Here is a 17,429-nt window from a genome sequence, read left to right on the forward strand (position 1 = left end):
ACTCATGATGGAACAGACCTACCAGATCATCTAATCCATCCATCTAATCGTGCCAGAGCACGATTGCTGTTTGTAACATATTTCCCAGTGATTAGTTCATCTACTTTCAAGCATCTGTAAACTTCTTTCCCTTAGGAAACAAAGCTCTGCAAGATCTGTTTATAGTATCATACAGCATAACATCATCACTTTATTACAGTACTGTAACATGTCACAGTAATATGACGGGATGGCAAAAGCAGAAGCACACAGCAGCATGGACAACAGCTAGCAGCTTGCCATGTGATATGTATGTCAGCTCAATGAGAAGCATCTTTGCACTGCACCCAGAAAGGAGCACCTTGCTATTCTGCTCTCTTCTTTTGACTTTTAATGAATGGTATTTGTTATCTGCACATTGTAAGCACTCTTGGAACTCAGTTGTCTGTCTTCTCTCCAGAAGAAAATAAACTTAATTATTTGAAAAGAGAAAAATAATTGAGTTAAGAGGAGATCAACATCAACACCCCAAGCATGGCAGCTTCTACAGGACATGCTATTGGTGGGAAAGTTTTCAAGGACATCATCTACCTGTTTACAGACTACAGACTACTGTAATTTGTCTGCAAAGAATAAGAGAGTAAAGTATACTGCTGATCTTATTGATCTGTTTTCTGAAGGTCATGAATATTCCTGAGCTCTTGATGATCTTTAACAACCATCCTCTGTTGAAAGCATAACTATGACACTGCTCACTGCACCATTGCATTACATTCTCAACAACAGTGCCCCACTCAGCGCACAAAAGCCTTCAGTCAGTTTGAATGAATCAGCTCCAACAAAATATTTGGGTGTTTAAAGCAGAAGCACCCAAGACTGCAAAACCCCAGTTAAGTGGTTTTCTAACTCCAAATGTGATCAGCTTCATACACACTTAACCTTTTTGCTTTTAAATTCTCCAGGTTCTTCTTTGCATGCCCGTAATTGTCTTTCTTTTGGTAAGGAAGAACAGTTCAATACTGATCATATACCTAAGCCCAGTCAGGATTTAAAGCAGAAGCATTTGTCTAAGTCTCTTCCAGAGCACAACCTAGTAGTCAAAATCAGAGCCTGATTCACACTGACTGCTTAAAACATCTCCAAAAACCTAACTAGGGGCTACCATTTTATTTTAAAACTCAGCAGGTCTAAGTGATAGTGATAACCTCTTTGCATAATAACTTGTTCTTGGCCATCAAAATGGATTTAGATACCTAATTCCTATTTGTCCAGTTAGATATCTTTGAGGGTATAGTTGTCAATTTTTAAAACACTTGTGGAAAATGGGTAATGTACAGTTCAGTAATTACAAAGCTAAGGGGTACAAAACTACACCTCTATCTTCTCACACCAGACTATAAACTGTAATAAGTAAGCGCAGATTTAATTTGAATGTTGAGCTTTGTCATCCAGCGAGCAGGGCATTTATTAGGAAGGGAGTCTAGGGGAGGCCTGAGTTCCAAGGCTGGCCCTCAGGACAGTATTTTAAGAGTCACTAGACAGCTGTTCAGTGAGTAGATCACAGGGTTGTCCTCTTTCCCTCTGCTGTCTCCCAGTGAGCCTCAAAAATGTCTCTTCACAGGGCCACAATGTTTTAGATTCAACAGTAAGGCCAGTCTCTTTCCCCAGGCACAATGCTGAGAACATAAGACAGACTTAATGATTCTTCTGACATTAAGTTGAAGTGTTTAATTTTAGGTTACATCCCGTACTAGATTTGTCCAATCTATGTTTTTATTTTATTTTTTTAAACCAAACTTGTGGCCTGGGGCAACTCCACTGCCTTTTGGGAACCATAACAAAACTAATGATTGATTACTATCACATCACACCTCTTCAAAAGCAGAACCTTCTATATCAAAAGGCACATCAAAACATACACAAAGACAGTGTATAAACACGTTGTACAGCTGTAACGGAGAAACTTTTTTTTATTGCCACACACTCCCACTCCATCTTTCGCTTATCATTCTCAACCCAGTAACACTGAAAAAGTCTTTTACAGCATCATTCAACTGCCTTTCTTACTTAATACCTCACTAATTCAGAAAATACGTAATTTAACTGCAAATTCACTCCAATAAATATGGCAAAATTATTTGTGATTTTTTTCAAAGATATACAGATACACAGGGTAGGTTAAATTGTCTTCAAGATCTAAGAAAATTTATTTACTACATATAAGTTGCGGGTTTAAATTTTCTCAATGCTAGTTAGAAACATAATTAGCGAAGAGATGTATTTGATTCCAGAAACTTCTTAACTTCGTCTTAACCAATAAATTCTGTTGCAAAACTCAATTTAATTTTGGGATATGTCAGAGCTGTAACTATTTCCCAACTTTCATTCATTTCAGATCTCCTGATTGGCAAGGCCCTGTATTGAAAATGTTTGGCTTCTGGGAGAATAAAAAATATGGGAGGCATGGTGTAAATTATTGAGGGCATTCTTTAATATATCAGAAATATTTCTTTTGAGCACCTAGAGACATACATACTCTCATTCTAGAAATGAATTGTGCACTGCCTCCATAAACACAGGATTGAAATAGTGGGTTCAGAATGAATTAATCTTCTCCCCCCACCTGACAACAGAGAATAATCACTTCCAACACTTGTCATTATTAATATTCTATCAGAAATGTTAACAGCACTTCAAAAGGTCACCTTCCCTTACTCAAAGATGCAGTATCAGGGGAAAATTTAATCCTATTGTAGGCAGGGGAGTTGCACCAACACTGAATTATCTTCAGTGTCTAACTAGTAGGGGATATTACATACATTCCAGTCTGCAAACACAAGAATTGTCTCATTGTCTGCCTAGACCCAAATATAGAACATAGTTTTCCTAAATAGTTTACAAAGTACCAAAATGAGAGCTTTATAGTAAGATACTGCAATGGACAACGCTGAAATGGTATGCGGCATATATTTTGTCACTTAAATGTACTGTGTCAGGATGTGATGAGGTGAATTTAAGTGCCTAACTTAGTATATACTAAAACCAGATATATTTTTTTTATGCAAAAGCTTTGCAAATAGAATGAGTTTTGGTCTTGTAGAAAAACAAAATTTGAAATGTGCTGAACTGAAATGTATAACTAGAATTTTTGTCAAAAACAAAAACACTGTTTGTAGGCAGGAAAGAGTGTGTACCTACAAAACAGTTGTTTCTCATTTTTGCAGAAATAATGATCTTTTAAGACCAGTGCAAAACCATGAAAACTCTTTTTTTTTTCCACAAGGGGTGAATTTTCCTAAAATTTCACTGTGATATGCTACCACACATTTATTAACAGAAGTGAAGACACCTTTCCCTATATAAAATTCACAAATAATCACAAAAAGAATAGAAAATATAACTCCTAAGGGAAAAATTATATAGTAGCTGTCTAGAAAAATAATAAATTAGGTTCATTGTAAAACCAATTGATTTTTTTTTTTTAAAGAAAACAAAGAGCCTGAGTTTTGCTGTTAACAATCCACCATACTTAATTTTTACTCCCCTCCCTTACAACACGCATTGTGATACCTACCACGTAGCATTCCTACTCACTGAAATAAAACCACTGAAGTAGGACTGGAACTTGGAGACTGACTTAACTATTCTCAGTTAAACATGGCCTCTGCCAGAAATACAACATATTAGCAAAGTGATTACTGTAAGTTTACATTCTGAATTTCCTGGATAAACAAAATTATTCAATTCCCAGGACTGCAAACATTTAAATGACTCCCCTACTGAAAGTCAATATTTACATTTCCTAAAATACTAGAGCATATTAGCTTCCTGCATGTAATTTTCTCACCCTGAGATCTAGACAGCATACAAGAATATTCCATCAATTTTTTAATACTGCTTGTAAAAGAAGAGTCTCATACTGCTAGAAGATTTAGCAGGATTGCTTTAATTATGTATTTTTACTTTCTTTGACTGACAGACTCGCATTCATTAGCTGCTTCTTCCTGCTTTTGTAACCCCATTATTCCCATTTAACTGTGAAATATCTCAATAGATAAGTGACTTTTCAAGCGACTGAAGTTAGCACTTACCTGCTGGATACCGTATGTCCAGCCTTGCCTTATACGGTCCCTTGCCCACACATTGTGAGCATTCTCTGCTAGTTTATCCACCATAGCTTCTTGAGATGGCGTCAGTTTGATAAAACTCAGATCCATGGGAGCAGGCTTATACCCACTCAACAACTGATAGCTGTCAAAAAAACACAGAACTTGCAGTTACTTTTCAGTAAGAAAAAAATTAATAGAAACCCCAAAGGAAAAAAGTGACAAGTATACAATATATCTATATAAATAATCTGTCTTTGAACATAAAGAATAATAAAGCACTGACATTTGATTTTGTTTCAAGCTAATTGCATCTTGATGGGCTGAAGCAGCTGGGAATGAAAGCTAGCCAAAATGGTCTGAACTAAAAATGTTTTTAAAGTATTTTAGTACTTTCACATATTTAAAGTAGTAGATTAAGATGTTGCTTATCTAAATACTTATATGAACGCTATTATTGTTACCTCTGAGACTTCACAACACTTACTAAATTCTACCTACCTCCTACTGAAGCAAGAAAATATATTCTTCCATGACATACGTACAACTACATATAGGCATGTCGGAGACAGTGCAGGTCAAATGGCTTACTCAAGATCACATAGGAAGTCCATCTAATAAAAGTTTGTCTTTATAATACCTCATACCTTAACTGTCCTTCAAATCATAGGAGCAAATGTTTCAAACTTCAGCATGACCTCAGAACTCACTATTTTAAGCGCTCCTAATAACGAAGTGTTGTTTACTTTTATGAAGTTGTTCCCACCGAACCAATTATTGTCATCTCCCACTTTACTTATGACCAAACCTTCTTCAATAAAGGACATAATGCATATGGTGATGGATGCAGCACATCAGGACTTACTACATTTACAACGAAAACCTACGACACTATGCGGCATCACCACGGTGGTGGACGTTGCCTCCCCTACCACAGCTGATGAGGGGAAGTGCAGGGGAAGGGGAGCAGAAGAGTAAAGCAGGGGGAGACAGGCAGGGGCTGTACTGGGTGTCCGTGCCCGGGTTCCCGGGGGGCGATCTGCAGGGCAGCCTCTGTGAGGAGAGGCCGGGGCTGCCCCGTGCTGGGCACAGCCGGCTCCGGAAGGGGCCCACCGCAGGCCCCAGCTGAGCCCCTCAGCCACGCGGGTGGCGCCTCGGGGAAAACATTTTTAAGACTGGGCAAAACGCTGCACAGGCAGAGAGGAGTGAGGAAAAAAGTGTGAAAAACAGCCTTGCAGAAACCAAGGCCGAGGAGGGGGGTGGGCAGAGGCACTCCAGGTGCCTGAGCTGGTGCTTCCCTGCGGCCCCAGGAGAGACCAGGCCAGAGCTGCTGGACGTACCCCGAGTATTTCTCCTCGAGCGTACTGACAAAGCAAAGAGCTGTTTTGGTCATAACGAAAGAGGTCTGTGGAAAATAAACAACAACATTCTCTCACTGAAATTAGAGGTGCTGGGGTATTTAAAGAACGGCTAGTTTAAATAATTGCCTAATTATTTTCTAAAAAACTTGGGCATTTTCTTGTATTTTCTTTATTTGGACTGACAGAGAAATCCAGAAAAAGAAACAGTATTTATCCCCATTTGTATTCTAAAATATTCAAATACTTTACAAATTTTAATTAATTCTCTTCTGTGATAATTATTCTAAAACCCATTTAAACAAATTATTGGTTGAAAACAATAATTGAAAACAAGCAAGTATTTAAGGGGGATTATTATCTATAAACATGAGATTGGACCGTCCTTCAAAATTACCACATTAAAAAAAGAAGTTTTAAGTCTGAAAACAGCAATTCAAGAATGTCAGTCCAAAATCAACCATTCATATAGTTACCAATTGGCAAATTTCTATTACAGAATTAAGGAAGCAGCTGGCAGTTGTGCTGCTATCTCCCATGCACTCACTAACTGCCCTCACACTTACATCTCCTCAAGTAGCTGTGAAGTCACTTCAGTGAGATGAGTAAAACCAGTCAGTAATGGAAATAGTGAATCATACAGAATTAACATGTTTGTCAGACTGGCAATTACCATGTTCTTTCCTGTCACACTCCCTTACACAAGCGTTATGGTGTGCATATAAAAGCTACAACAGCCACAGCTATTTCAATATAAGAGCAGAGTCAAAGAACCAGGGGTCTCAAAGGATGCTCATGATTTTGTCACAGAGGATGTGTACACCTTATTTCAGGATGCAAATGAATACTTATCAAGGATAAGTATCAATGGATACTAAGGAAAATAACAAAAGCATATTGTGTGTACAAATTCATGTTGGAGAATTGTCCTTAGCTGCAGGCAGCTAAAATCCCAGCTCCTACCCGGTCATCTGCTCATCAGTATCTTACTGGTCTTATCTTGCTTAGTACCTCTGCTGGCCTTACATTAACAATTTTTTTTTAAGAAGTAGGTAAAGTAGCGTGGAATAATTTTCAAGCTGAAAATTTAACTGCTTCAACAGCATATTGTCACTACCATATTGATCTGCCACTGATTTATAACAAGCATTATGGAATTTTTATTTGTGCCACCACCTAAAGTTACAGAGAAAGTGGTAAATATCTTTTCAAGTGATCTTAGTCCATACTATGCTCTCTTGATTAAAGATTTTCAGCAGTCTACGTGAGTTGTTTTACAAGAGAAAATTAAACATAGCAAAATTTTTTTAAAACACTTTTCATTCTGACAATTCTTTTGTCCTTTCCCATTTCATTTAGACTCTTGTTTTAAACCATAGAAATACTAAATATTTAGAATTTATGAAAATAAAGACTTGGAATATTTCAGGGAGGTATTTTAAAATAAAAGGTTATTGAAGGATGCTTTATTCAAAAACCTAAAGTAAAGTTATACCAGGAAAAAACTTCCTAATAGAAAGAGAATTTCCATCAGCAAAGTTGTGTTTGCTGTACACTTCAGCTAGTTGTGCAAAATGGTCCAGAAAAGCTTGTTTGTGGAGTAATGCTGTATTAGAAAAGGCAAATTTCTGGCAAAATATCAGTTAAAAGTGTCATTTTCCCCAAGTTGTAACCATTGTGGCTATGATGCCAAAGTTCTGTAGGACTGACACAAATATAAACTTGTTCTTAGCGTTTTACAATCTTCACTGTTACAACAGGATGGCAGAAATGATAAAGCAAAGAGTTAAGAAGACAGACAAAAATATACAAAGTAAGGTTGAAAAATTTACTAGAAAGTAGAGCAGATAAGCTAATTACACTCAAGTGATGTCTGTTGCTTTTGTTTTTCATAATAGCATAAAGTTTTTGTGTCAGGCAGATATGAGAACTTAATAAATTATCATGGGAAAATTGTTGACAAAGCGTTGGGATAACACATTTGTATCATCCACAGAAACAGAAATAACTAGCAAACACAGGAAGTGACATCTCTTCTCCCATCAAAAGTTTAGCTTTTCACACACTACCTCCTATAACTTTTATTTTTGTTTTTTTAATTGTGGCGAAGTCTAGTCTAACTGCGAAAGAGCAACCCTTCTTCTCTAAAGGACTGTATCCCACAAAAAATGTACACAACTGTATCTAGATCATGAAATCTTTGCTCCATTTTTGCTCAACAAACATCTGATGCTATTGAGAATGTAGCTACAATTTCTTCTTCTTTACTTTTTACTCATTTTTTCTATCCACTGTATGTGAGGTATCAAAATCCTGACTTGGTATGTATAGTAGGACCTCAGGTTTCTAAAGTTATGACTGTTAATGATGACATTAAAAAGACTCAGCATTATCACTCTTCTTAAATTAGGAAGTATAATGTCTTCAGCCTTGAGATTTAGCTGCAAATTTCAAAAGCATCAAAGCTAATTCACTTGAACAATCTTGCAAATGCATATACATTTCTGCCCAGGAAATTCAGAACAAAAATACAGAAGGCCCTAAATATATCTTGTTTTTAGTCTTATATGCAGTTATTTTGGGATACCAAAACTGAAGAACAGTTTTGGGGAATTTAAAGTAATCCCTTGCTTTTATTCTCATTCATTCTTGTGAAGTGACCACATCAGGGATTCGGAAAAACTGTGGTATCAATGGTATGTAAATCAGTGCAGCATGGTATATATCAAAGACTTGAGGGTCGAGGTTCTTACAGCTACCTTGTAGTAAACTATTACCCAGAAGCCTGTAGGAGCCTTGCCAGAATGGGGCATGTGCTTTTGGCTCAGAAAAGGAAAAAGGAAGGCATGCTTTAGATAAACATGGGCTTAGGGTTATTATACTGGTCTTAGGGATGCAGTGTATGAAATATGAAGGTATGGGTCAGTGAAAGGCAACCGTGAATAATGGAGATACGCAATAGCAGAGTAACATCTATCTCGGCACAGAGCTCATCCCTGCAAAGAGCTATGAGTTGCTACTGGTGATAGCAAGTTAGCAACTAGCATTTACCACTGCTCTTAGTCATAACCAAGGAAACGGAATTACTAATTTAAATTCGGGAATAACAGAACACACAGAAGTTCTCTCATACTGAAATGGTGACCTTTACCTTTCTGGTTTTATACACATTATAATCCTCCTTTATCCCACTAAATTTTATACCAATCTAGACAAAATTATAAACCACGGGCTCAAATGTATGTTGGGCCATAGGGCTGTCATATGCTTATCACCAAGTACATTCCATTACTTTCAACTGTGTTAAAAAGTTCTCAAATTCTTCATTCCCAAACTGGGGGCACACTGGTACTAAGAAGCCAGGGCACTTTGGCTGGGCCTTGAGAGCTGGTTTCAGAGCTGCGGTGCTGGAGGCCACTATACCATACCAGCCTGAGCCCAGCCCTACCGATGCTGTTGCCAAACAATCACTCAGGAAAAAGTCAGGCAGCTATACCACTTCTCTCCACTTCAAGTCACTAGATGGCCGTTCTAGGACTTTCAGAAGGGTTACCTTTAAAAATCTGCAGCACAGCAAAATATATTGACAAGTTTGTTGTAAAAATTCTTTATCAAGTTTCTGCAGTACACTTCATATATAAAAGAACTATGTAACAATGAATGCCAGACATTTCAATGAATCACGGAAAACCTGAACTTTGTCTACACATCAGACTGTAAACATCTAAAAGAAAAGGTGCGGATGAAGGTGTGTGTAAATTTCTGAAAATTCATATGCATACATGCATAGCCAAGTACCAATAAAACTAGCAATATAAATATAAAATTGTTAAAATAGAGTTCGCTTAACTCACACTGCCTAACAAAAAGATGCATTTGAATTTCAACTTACTTCTTTGGAAGTTTCATTTTTTTCACTTTTTCTTCAGCATGTTCATCAGCAATGCCAACATGGCAGCCTAATGCCAGCAGGGTTCTAGGACATAGAAATCAGAGATAAATTACTGCCAATGTTTCCATATTCAGAGTTGCTGCTGGGTATATAAATGGCACTATATAACAAAGGAGACTTACAGAAATGACAACAATATAGTATGGAAGGATCAACATCAGCCTTTTTGTATATGTAATAAGCTTTCTGATACTGTTAAGAAAATGCCACAAGATGTTCCTAAAATTTTTAGTAAAACTATGAGTGGACTATTTCCAGATGGAACTATCATACAGTCTATTTCATCTATATGAGGAATCAGTTGAAAGATTCCCTGCCCTTGAAATATATATTTCTGCTTTAAATACTGATTCATACTGCTTATATACTCATTCATACTGTTTTATATCAAAATCTTTTTATGTTATGTTATTTACTTCAAAGCTGATGAAAGGAGAAAAGGCAAAAAATGTCACTTGTTATCCTTAGAATGTGTCTTCTTTACAAAGAGAGACTGTTATTCAGAGATTTTAATTGGATCTGGATTTTGTTAGGACATGCTACTGAAGAGAGGACTGACAGCAGAATGCAAGATAAGCATTAGGCTAAAACTGCCACCTTAATGCTCAGTACAGATGTTGCACATTAATCCACTTCAGAGAAAAGGATTGAAGCTAGATAGGGTATATTGTGTACTACAGGGCTTCTACCACAGAGCCACTGACCCAGGCAGCCTGTTCTGGCCTGACTCTGCAAGATGCAGCATGTTTCAGAAACAAACACTCCCTACATAACCTTACAACAGGGTTGACAGTATTAATTGGGTTTCTGATTACTTCAGACCTCTTCTTGTCCTTACAGTCACACTATCCAGCAGTATAAATCTTAAGTCACATTCATCTCCAGGATCTGATCCGTAACTCATCAATTATTTGTTCCTGCACTTACATTCAATACTGGGTTATCAAGTCTTAGTTTCTTTAACCTAGGTGCGTTACTAAAATATTGACATTGAAATGAAAATAAATCCTGGACAAAAGCCAGAGACCACTTTGGAGTCAGATCAGAAGTTTCTCAAAATCTGAGGGCGACACTGATATCTTTGATTGGAACTGATTATGCAGAAGAAATCACAAGTGTAAACGTTGGACTTCATTCCCAGTTTTCCCAACGTGGAAGAAAGCTGGAAAAAAAGGTTTTTATTTGTTCTTGTCTCCAGTTAAAACAATATTTTCTAGTCTTGCTTTAACTGTATTTACTGCTCTTGAACTGACTGGGGAAAAAAAGAGCATAAATATTGCTCCAGAAGTATTTCTCTTGGTAGATGAGTTGCATGTTGGAAGGAGATTCTTACAGCATATTTTTAGTGCTAGCTACGTGAAGCAAGTCCTGCTATTATGGTCTGTGAACCCTGACTTAAAATTAGACAGTAAAATCAGATATGAGGAAATGAACATGCAGTGAACACCTCCTGCAAAACACACTATCTGCTAAGAATACTCCATGCAGATAAATTTCAATTGGCATAAATCGTACCTGATTCCTATGCAGCTATCACCAGCGTAAGTAAGAGAACATATCTAACAGTGGAAAGCAGTACAGAGGAGCTAACCCCTGCTAATCCTAATTTTCTTGTAAGGTAAGACAGGAATTTGAACCCTACATTACCTCCACCCAGGCACAGCAAATTCAAATCAGAGAGTCACAGCAGGATAAAAAGGCAATTGGAGACCAAAAGTTAGATTTTTATTACACTTCCATTTACTTTTCAGTCAGACTCATCCGTCCTGGTAGAACCTGAAAGACCCCTAAAGCACTTCAAAGCTAAACAAGAAAGCTAGAAGTGGCTGAATGCAGCCCTCAGCATAATATTGATACATGCAATTGTCACATACAACTGAGTAAATAGGTAGAAACGGGAATGTCAGTCACAAAATAGTAAGCATTAAAAAAAAAAAATACAATATCAAACCACAAAATATATATAAGAATGTGCAGAAACAGTATGAGCAAGCATATATTAGTCCCATGACATTTTCAGAGGTAACTCATTCCTGAATCTTGACATTTCATATGACATTTTTACAATTCATAGAAGTATTCAATGATACTGAAAAATATACAGAGATCTCAATATATTGAAAAGAAATGTTGTGTTAGATAATATGACTCAGAACTTCCCTGCTTTCTGCCTCTCTCATCTATTAGAGCTGGCAGCAAAACTGGAAACAAACCAACAAAAAAACCCAATTACACTAAGAGTTATTCTCAGTGTTTTGCAACGACTTCAAATATGTAGTAGGCAGTTTGATGCAAATTGTAAATAATATAGCATATAGCTGATTAGAGGTAGTTTTAAAACAGCATTTTCTTTCCCTCTTCCCCATTCTCCCCCATTGAGGTTCACTGCTAATAGACTAGAAACATCTAGTAAAGAACTAATGAAAGTAGCTTACAATTCAAGCCATTACAGTATGGATCATCTAGAATGGATTAGTGCACTGAGTTTTTCACCTTTGCAAGTCTGCAGAAATGAACTGAGACACTCATATTCTAGTGCCTGAACAATGGGCGTCTACGTGATAAATACAACATGATATTGCAAAATTAAAACTGTATACTTCAGACAACAAGGACTAATACAAGAATGAAATGAAGACTGAGCTCAGTAAGCATATAAATTTTGAAATCCCTAGAAAGACTGAATGCTTTATGTGTTGGATACTATCGATTTAATGAAAAGGCTCTCTCTAGAGTAAGTAATAAAATTACTAAAATAAAAGTAATCCATAATTTATATGTTTATAAAAGCAAATTATTTTTTCTTTTGCATGGGTTAGATTTAGAAAAGCATTGGGTCCTGAACCAGTAATCATGAAGGGACCACTAAAATTTGTTTTATATTTAGTGAAACATTAGGAGTGTGCATTTGATTCTGAGAGCATGATTTTTATGATGCCTGAGTCATATTATAGAGATTATTCTTGCAAAAGATCCAACTGTAGGAGAAGTTAATGACATCATCTTTTGTAGTTTCATAAAATGGCAAGGATGAAGCTATTCAGGATTCTTAGCACATTGTGGTGTTGACAGGGGTCTCAAAAGCTTCCCTTGAAATTCTAATATCTAGCTGAAGACAAATACGAACTTATTTTCTTGCCTCCAATGGAGTACCGTTTATCTCTGAATGCTTTATCTCTAAATAATGCCAAAATATGCCTCCAGAAACTGTTTAACACTTAGGGTCATAGGTTCTTTGTTGAGTAATTTTACTTACTGTGGGAATGGTGGATCAGTAAATAGTGCAGAGAAGCTGACCAGAGAAGGACACTACAAGAAATTCTAGGAGGAGTGTTCTACCTAGCTTTCTACTATGAGGACATAAAAGTCATATTACGAGTGTAAACACTATATTGCACTATCAGTTTACATGGCAAATTTGTTAATAATATAGTACTAATACTCCTAGAAAAGTAATATCACATGCAGATAGTCATCCTTTGTTAACGCTCTGAACAGGAAAAAGCAACTATATTTTAACAAAACAAAATAATGAATAGATTTCAATGGACTGCTAGTAGGAGTGACTGGAGAACCACATATATCACTGGGCATTTATCAGTTTGATATGTTGGCTACATGCAGTGCTACCTATGGAAGAAATTACTTACACTAATAGATTTTCAAAGCATTTGCAGCAAAGTAAAAACTCACACCTGCTTGATTGACAAAGCTGAGATGAGGAATTGTATCTTTGTGAGCCAGATAACTAGATTATTTGAACAAGCCCATTAACATCCCACTGAAATTTTCTAGCGTTCCAACTGGAGAGCTTCCACGACATTCACACATCTCACCGCTCATCCACAAAGGAGGGAATGCCTACTACTGTTTTGTGGCAATATGCACAGATGATACAAAAATAGGGGCAAGGCGTCCTGAAGCAAAACTTGTCATTAGTCACGTCCAAAAAATAACTAATGATTGTCAAAGTGTGCTTTACCAATAAAGAAAATTAAAAGCAATTAAACTAAATTGAATTAAACCACATGAGAAGCGAAGATTTTTTTTCAAAGCTTGGATCTATTTCTTTCCTCCAAACTAGATGAAAACTGCCTGAGTTGCCATTTCATAATCAGCATTACCACAATAATTCTAAAATTCCGTAGATATTAAAAAGAAGACTATCAAAACCATTTTCAATGCCAAATACATCTTTGATTAAAGTATCTCACTCCCTAATTTTCATATTATTACCCTCACGTACACATCAAATTGTAATTCACATGTCAACATATAATTCTGGAAACTGCAACTTCTTAGGAAACTCTCACTATAAGCTTCAAAAGTTCTAGCAACTTACTTCAGTGTTTCAAGTGACATTTGCAAGTTATAATTTCTTTCCTGCTCCGGCAATTTTGAGAACTCCACTAAGCATGGGTGTTGTCTTTTGTTGTCATCTCTAACCTAACAAGACAGTAAAGAAATAAGTTTAATGTGTCTTAACAACTAGAAGAAATATAAAAACAGTCCAAAACACAAAGTACCAGAAAGTATTCTGTATTCTCAGAGCAAGATCATTCTGTTCAAGTAAGGCAGAATTTGCATTTCCAAATAAACTTCAGATTTGCAGACCTCAAGTGGAATAAATGCTAATTTGTACATTTCATTATACAGATGTTCACAACAAATATGCAAAATTCAAGAATAGTGCAATCTACGTTATGTTTTGACATACACCATAAAATAACATCTCATCTTCAGCACCATGTTTGAAAAATTACGCATCCAGTTTGTATAAATATGTTGATATGAATAGTACTGAAGTCCTTACCCTATGCAAGTAACGATATAACAGATAAATCTACCTTATCTCTTAATTCAGAAAATGTTTCCTTCTTAATTATGTCCAGTAGTATGCAAGCAGAATGCAACTGTTCAGAAGTCACAAATGATTGGAACATTAATTTACTTTTCTTGTAGTGACAACAGAGTCATGAAGACTGTAATTTACAAAATCCTACATCTTATAAACTTAAAAATTGTCTCAAAAACATTTTTCACCTGCACTACTTCTATACAGTTTTAGTCTAATACTGGCCATAACTAAGAAGGGCAACCTGAGAGGCTGGGATAACTGAGCATTCTACTGCCATCAGCTTTGCATCTTTATCATGCTAGAGCTCAGTCATCAAAATCTACAAAGATTATGTATTGCTAGAAGGCTTGATACAAAGCATCAGTTTGCAAATATTAACTAAGAGATACCAATGAAATTTTTAACATTTGCTCAGTTGAGGCTACATCTTTATCCATATATTAAACTTTTGTGTTCATCTTTCATGAACCATAAGCTCACCATTTATATTAATCTTTAAAGCTGCAAAGTGAAAGTTATTGAAAAATAACATACTGTTGACAACTTTTGTTCAATCAGACAATTCTGCTGGAAAATGGAATGTTAACAGTTGAAGTTAAGAAACCTATTTTTTACACTTTTTCCAAATTGATCTTTACTTATTTGGTGACTATAGGATGGCTTTTACATTATTTTAGCCAAAAAAAGACCGAGGCAGGAATTCTCAGTGAAGTGGTACCATTGAATTGGGTATAATCTGTTCTCAACAACTTCATCTGTTGTTCATATACAGAATCAGATTTGATGTCTAAAAAGGATAAGAAAGTCAATAGCATATAAACTGGCATGAAATTTCTGACTTTCAGAAAAATAATCTATCACACACAAACTGATTGCTTGCCCTGCATATTGATCAAATAAAAGAGCTTTTCTTTGGATATTTTAACATAAATATCTTAACATGAAAAAGCTCTAGCATCATGGCAATAAATCCATATGCAGTGTCTAAGATTACACTTAAATCATAATATTGGGACATAAATATTTTGTGTTAGAGCAGAGTAAGGAAAAACAGTCATCTGCAAACTGTAACCTATTTATAGTTTCTCTAATTTCAAGTCCTGAGTATTAATTATACCTGAGTACCTGCAGAGTGAATATGAACATGGATCACTGATAGCTGAAATTTATGTTTTATTTATCATCTTCTACTTTTGCCAGTTCTGTGTTTTTCTATAACAATAACTAAACTGTAAATAAACTAGATTGAGTACTAGTGTAATCTCATGGAAAAAAATCTCACATTTCTCTGTAACATTTCTGAGTAACAATTTTGCATTTTGATCCAAGCTCATAATAATTATAAAATTGAACAGCAGTCATTTGTTTATGTTTTGGATTGAAAAATTTTTACAAACTCCAGGGGATATTTATCTTCATTTGATGGGATTAATGTTCTTTGGACAAGCAATACAAGCAATTCAACTGTCAAGCTACTTGATAAAAATCATTAGCAGCTAAAATGAGAAACATCTTTTAGTGGACACTGAAAATATTTATTTGCAGATTTCTTTCTAAGACCTAGGGTAATCTGCATTAATAAATATTCAGTATAGTCTCCAGTAAGAAGGACTACTTTACATCTGTGTACAGCTAATTTAAATCTTGGACATCAGGTGCTTTCCTCAGAATTCCAATGTTAATTGAATTTCCCCTAGTGACACTCTTTTCACTCTACAGTTACAATGTATAATACTTCTATTATATATTCAACATATTTTGTAGGTTGCCTTCCCAAGTCTCTTTTTTTTTTCTGAGCACAGTATAAAAATCTACTGCTTTGCAAATACCTTATATAAGTAGCAGAACTCGTGACACCTATCAATTATTAATTTTTGTGGCTGGTTTTAAATGTACAGTGAAGTTTAGTAGAAACAAAGATATGCAGATGCATCTGACGATTTCAAGTTGGACACCTAAATACTACTCATATTCATACTTATAACGAAGCCAGTTAACAAAAGTCCTTAATTTTGCTACATTAGCTTGTTATTTTACTTTGTTACATGTATAAAATGCAGTAGTAATATCGCATACAATACTGGGTATCACTTTGATGATACTACACACAGATCTGATGAAACAGGTATGTAGGAGGGAATTTAAATGCAATCTACAGCAGCTTTTTGAATAATCTGGAGAGACATTTATATCTACAGATTCTCTTTTAGCCTTTAAACTTTTTGACTTGGTGAAAAAACACCACTTTTTTCTGAAAAGCTAGCTGCTATATATAATGCGTCTTGCTCTGAATTAAAAAAAAAACAAATTTAAGATTAGCGCACTCATATGTGTGCATCTAAAGCAGCTAATTTCTGTTTTATGCCTTCCCTCGGTATTCAGTAACTAGTAACTCAATTCAGATGACTGGAATTGGCAACAGTGGCTTAAACTGATTAAATCATCTGCGAGAAACCAATATGATAAAGGAGTCATTCTGCAGAAGATGATCAGTATATATTTCGCCACATTCCGAAAGTGAGCACATCCAACCATAGAACTCTATAGCTAGAGAGAGAAAGCTGAATAACTTCAAAGTTTTAGCACCCGGTTTCATTCTGAATATAACTACAACATTTATCGCTGCTTAACATGATACTTACTATATATTGTTTAAACTAAAATAGTGTTCAACCGTACAATTAGATTCTTGATGGTAAGTAATGGTACACTGAAAGTTCCTGTAGATTGCTTCACAGCTGGTATGATTATACCACAATTAAAATGTTTCAACACATTAATTTAACTGGGGTTTTGTGTTTGATTTTGTGGGGAAAGCAACAACAACAAAAAAAACAACCTAGAGATCTTCTCTGTTCAAGTCTTTTTAAATACTGCTGTATGCTACACCAAATATAATACCTATGCCCAGTTACATCAAATCTGTAATGTGAACTCCTCAGAAGACCAAAATCTTTTTGTTAACAAAAATAGAACACATATATGTTTCTATACGTGCATACATCCTTTTACATTTACATCTAGTATCTACTGTAGGTTTCTGTATACTCTTCACAGGAATAGTTCTTCATAAACACCACCACTTGGGATCCAAATAACTAGCTTGTATAATTTTTTTATGATTGATTTAAAAAAAAAAAATCTAATCAAGAAAACAGACTGCATTTTGTATCAAA

General features: G+C 35.7%; 1 protein-coding gene across 1 annotated transcript in view; it reads right to left on the reverse strand.

Moving 5' to 3' along the window:
- RYR2 (ryanodine receptor 2) overlaps positions 1–17,429 on the reverse strand; it is a 443,307-nt gene that overhangs the window by 180,443 nt on the left and 245,435 nt on the right. The window contains exons 24-26 of the mRNA XM_059830672.1: positions 13,738–13,841; positions 9,336–9,419; positions 4,071–4,230 (exon numbers count right to left, since the gene is read on the reverse strand). Of these exons, the coding sequence (XP_059686655.1) occupies positions 4,071–4,230; positions 9,336–9,419; positions 13,738–13,841 (348 nt within the window). The remainder of the gene's footprint in view (positions 1–4,070; positions 4,231–9,335; positions 9,420–13,737; positions 13,842–17,429) is intronic.

This window comes from Gavia stellata, chromosome 2, assembly GCF_030936135.1.
Source record: "Gavia stellata isolate bGavSte3 chromosome 2, bGavSte3.hap2, whole genome shotgun sequence".
Classification (NCBI taxonomy): Eukaryota; Metazoa; Chordata; class Aves; order Gaviiformes; family Gaviidae; genus Gavia; species Gavia stellata.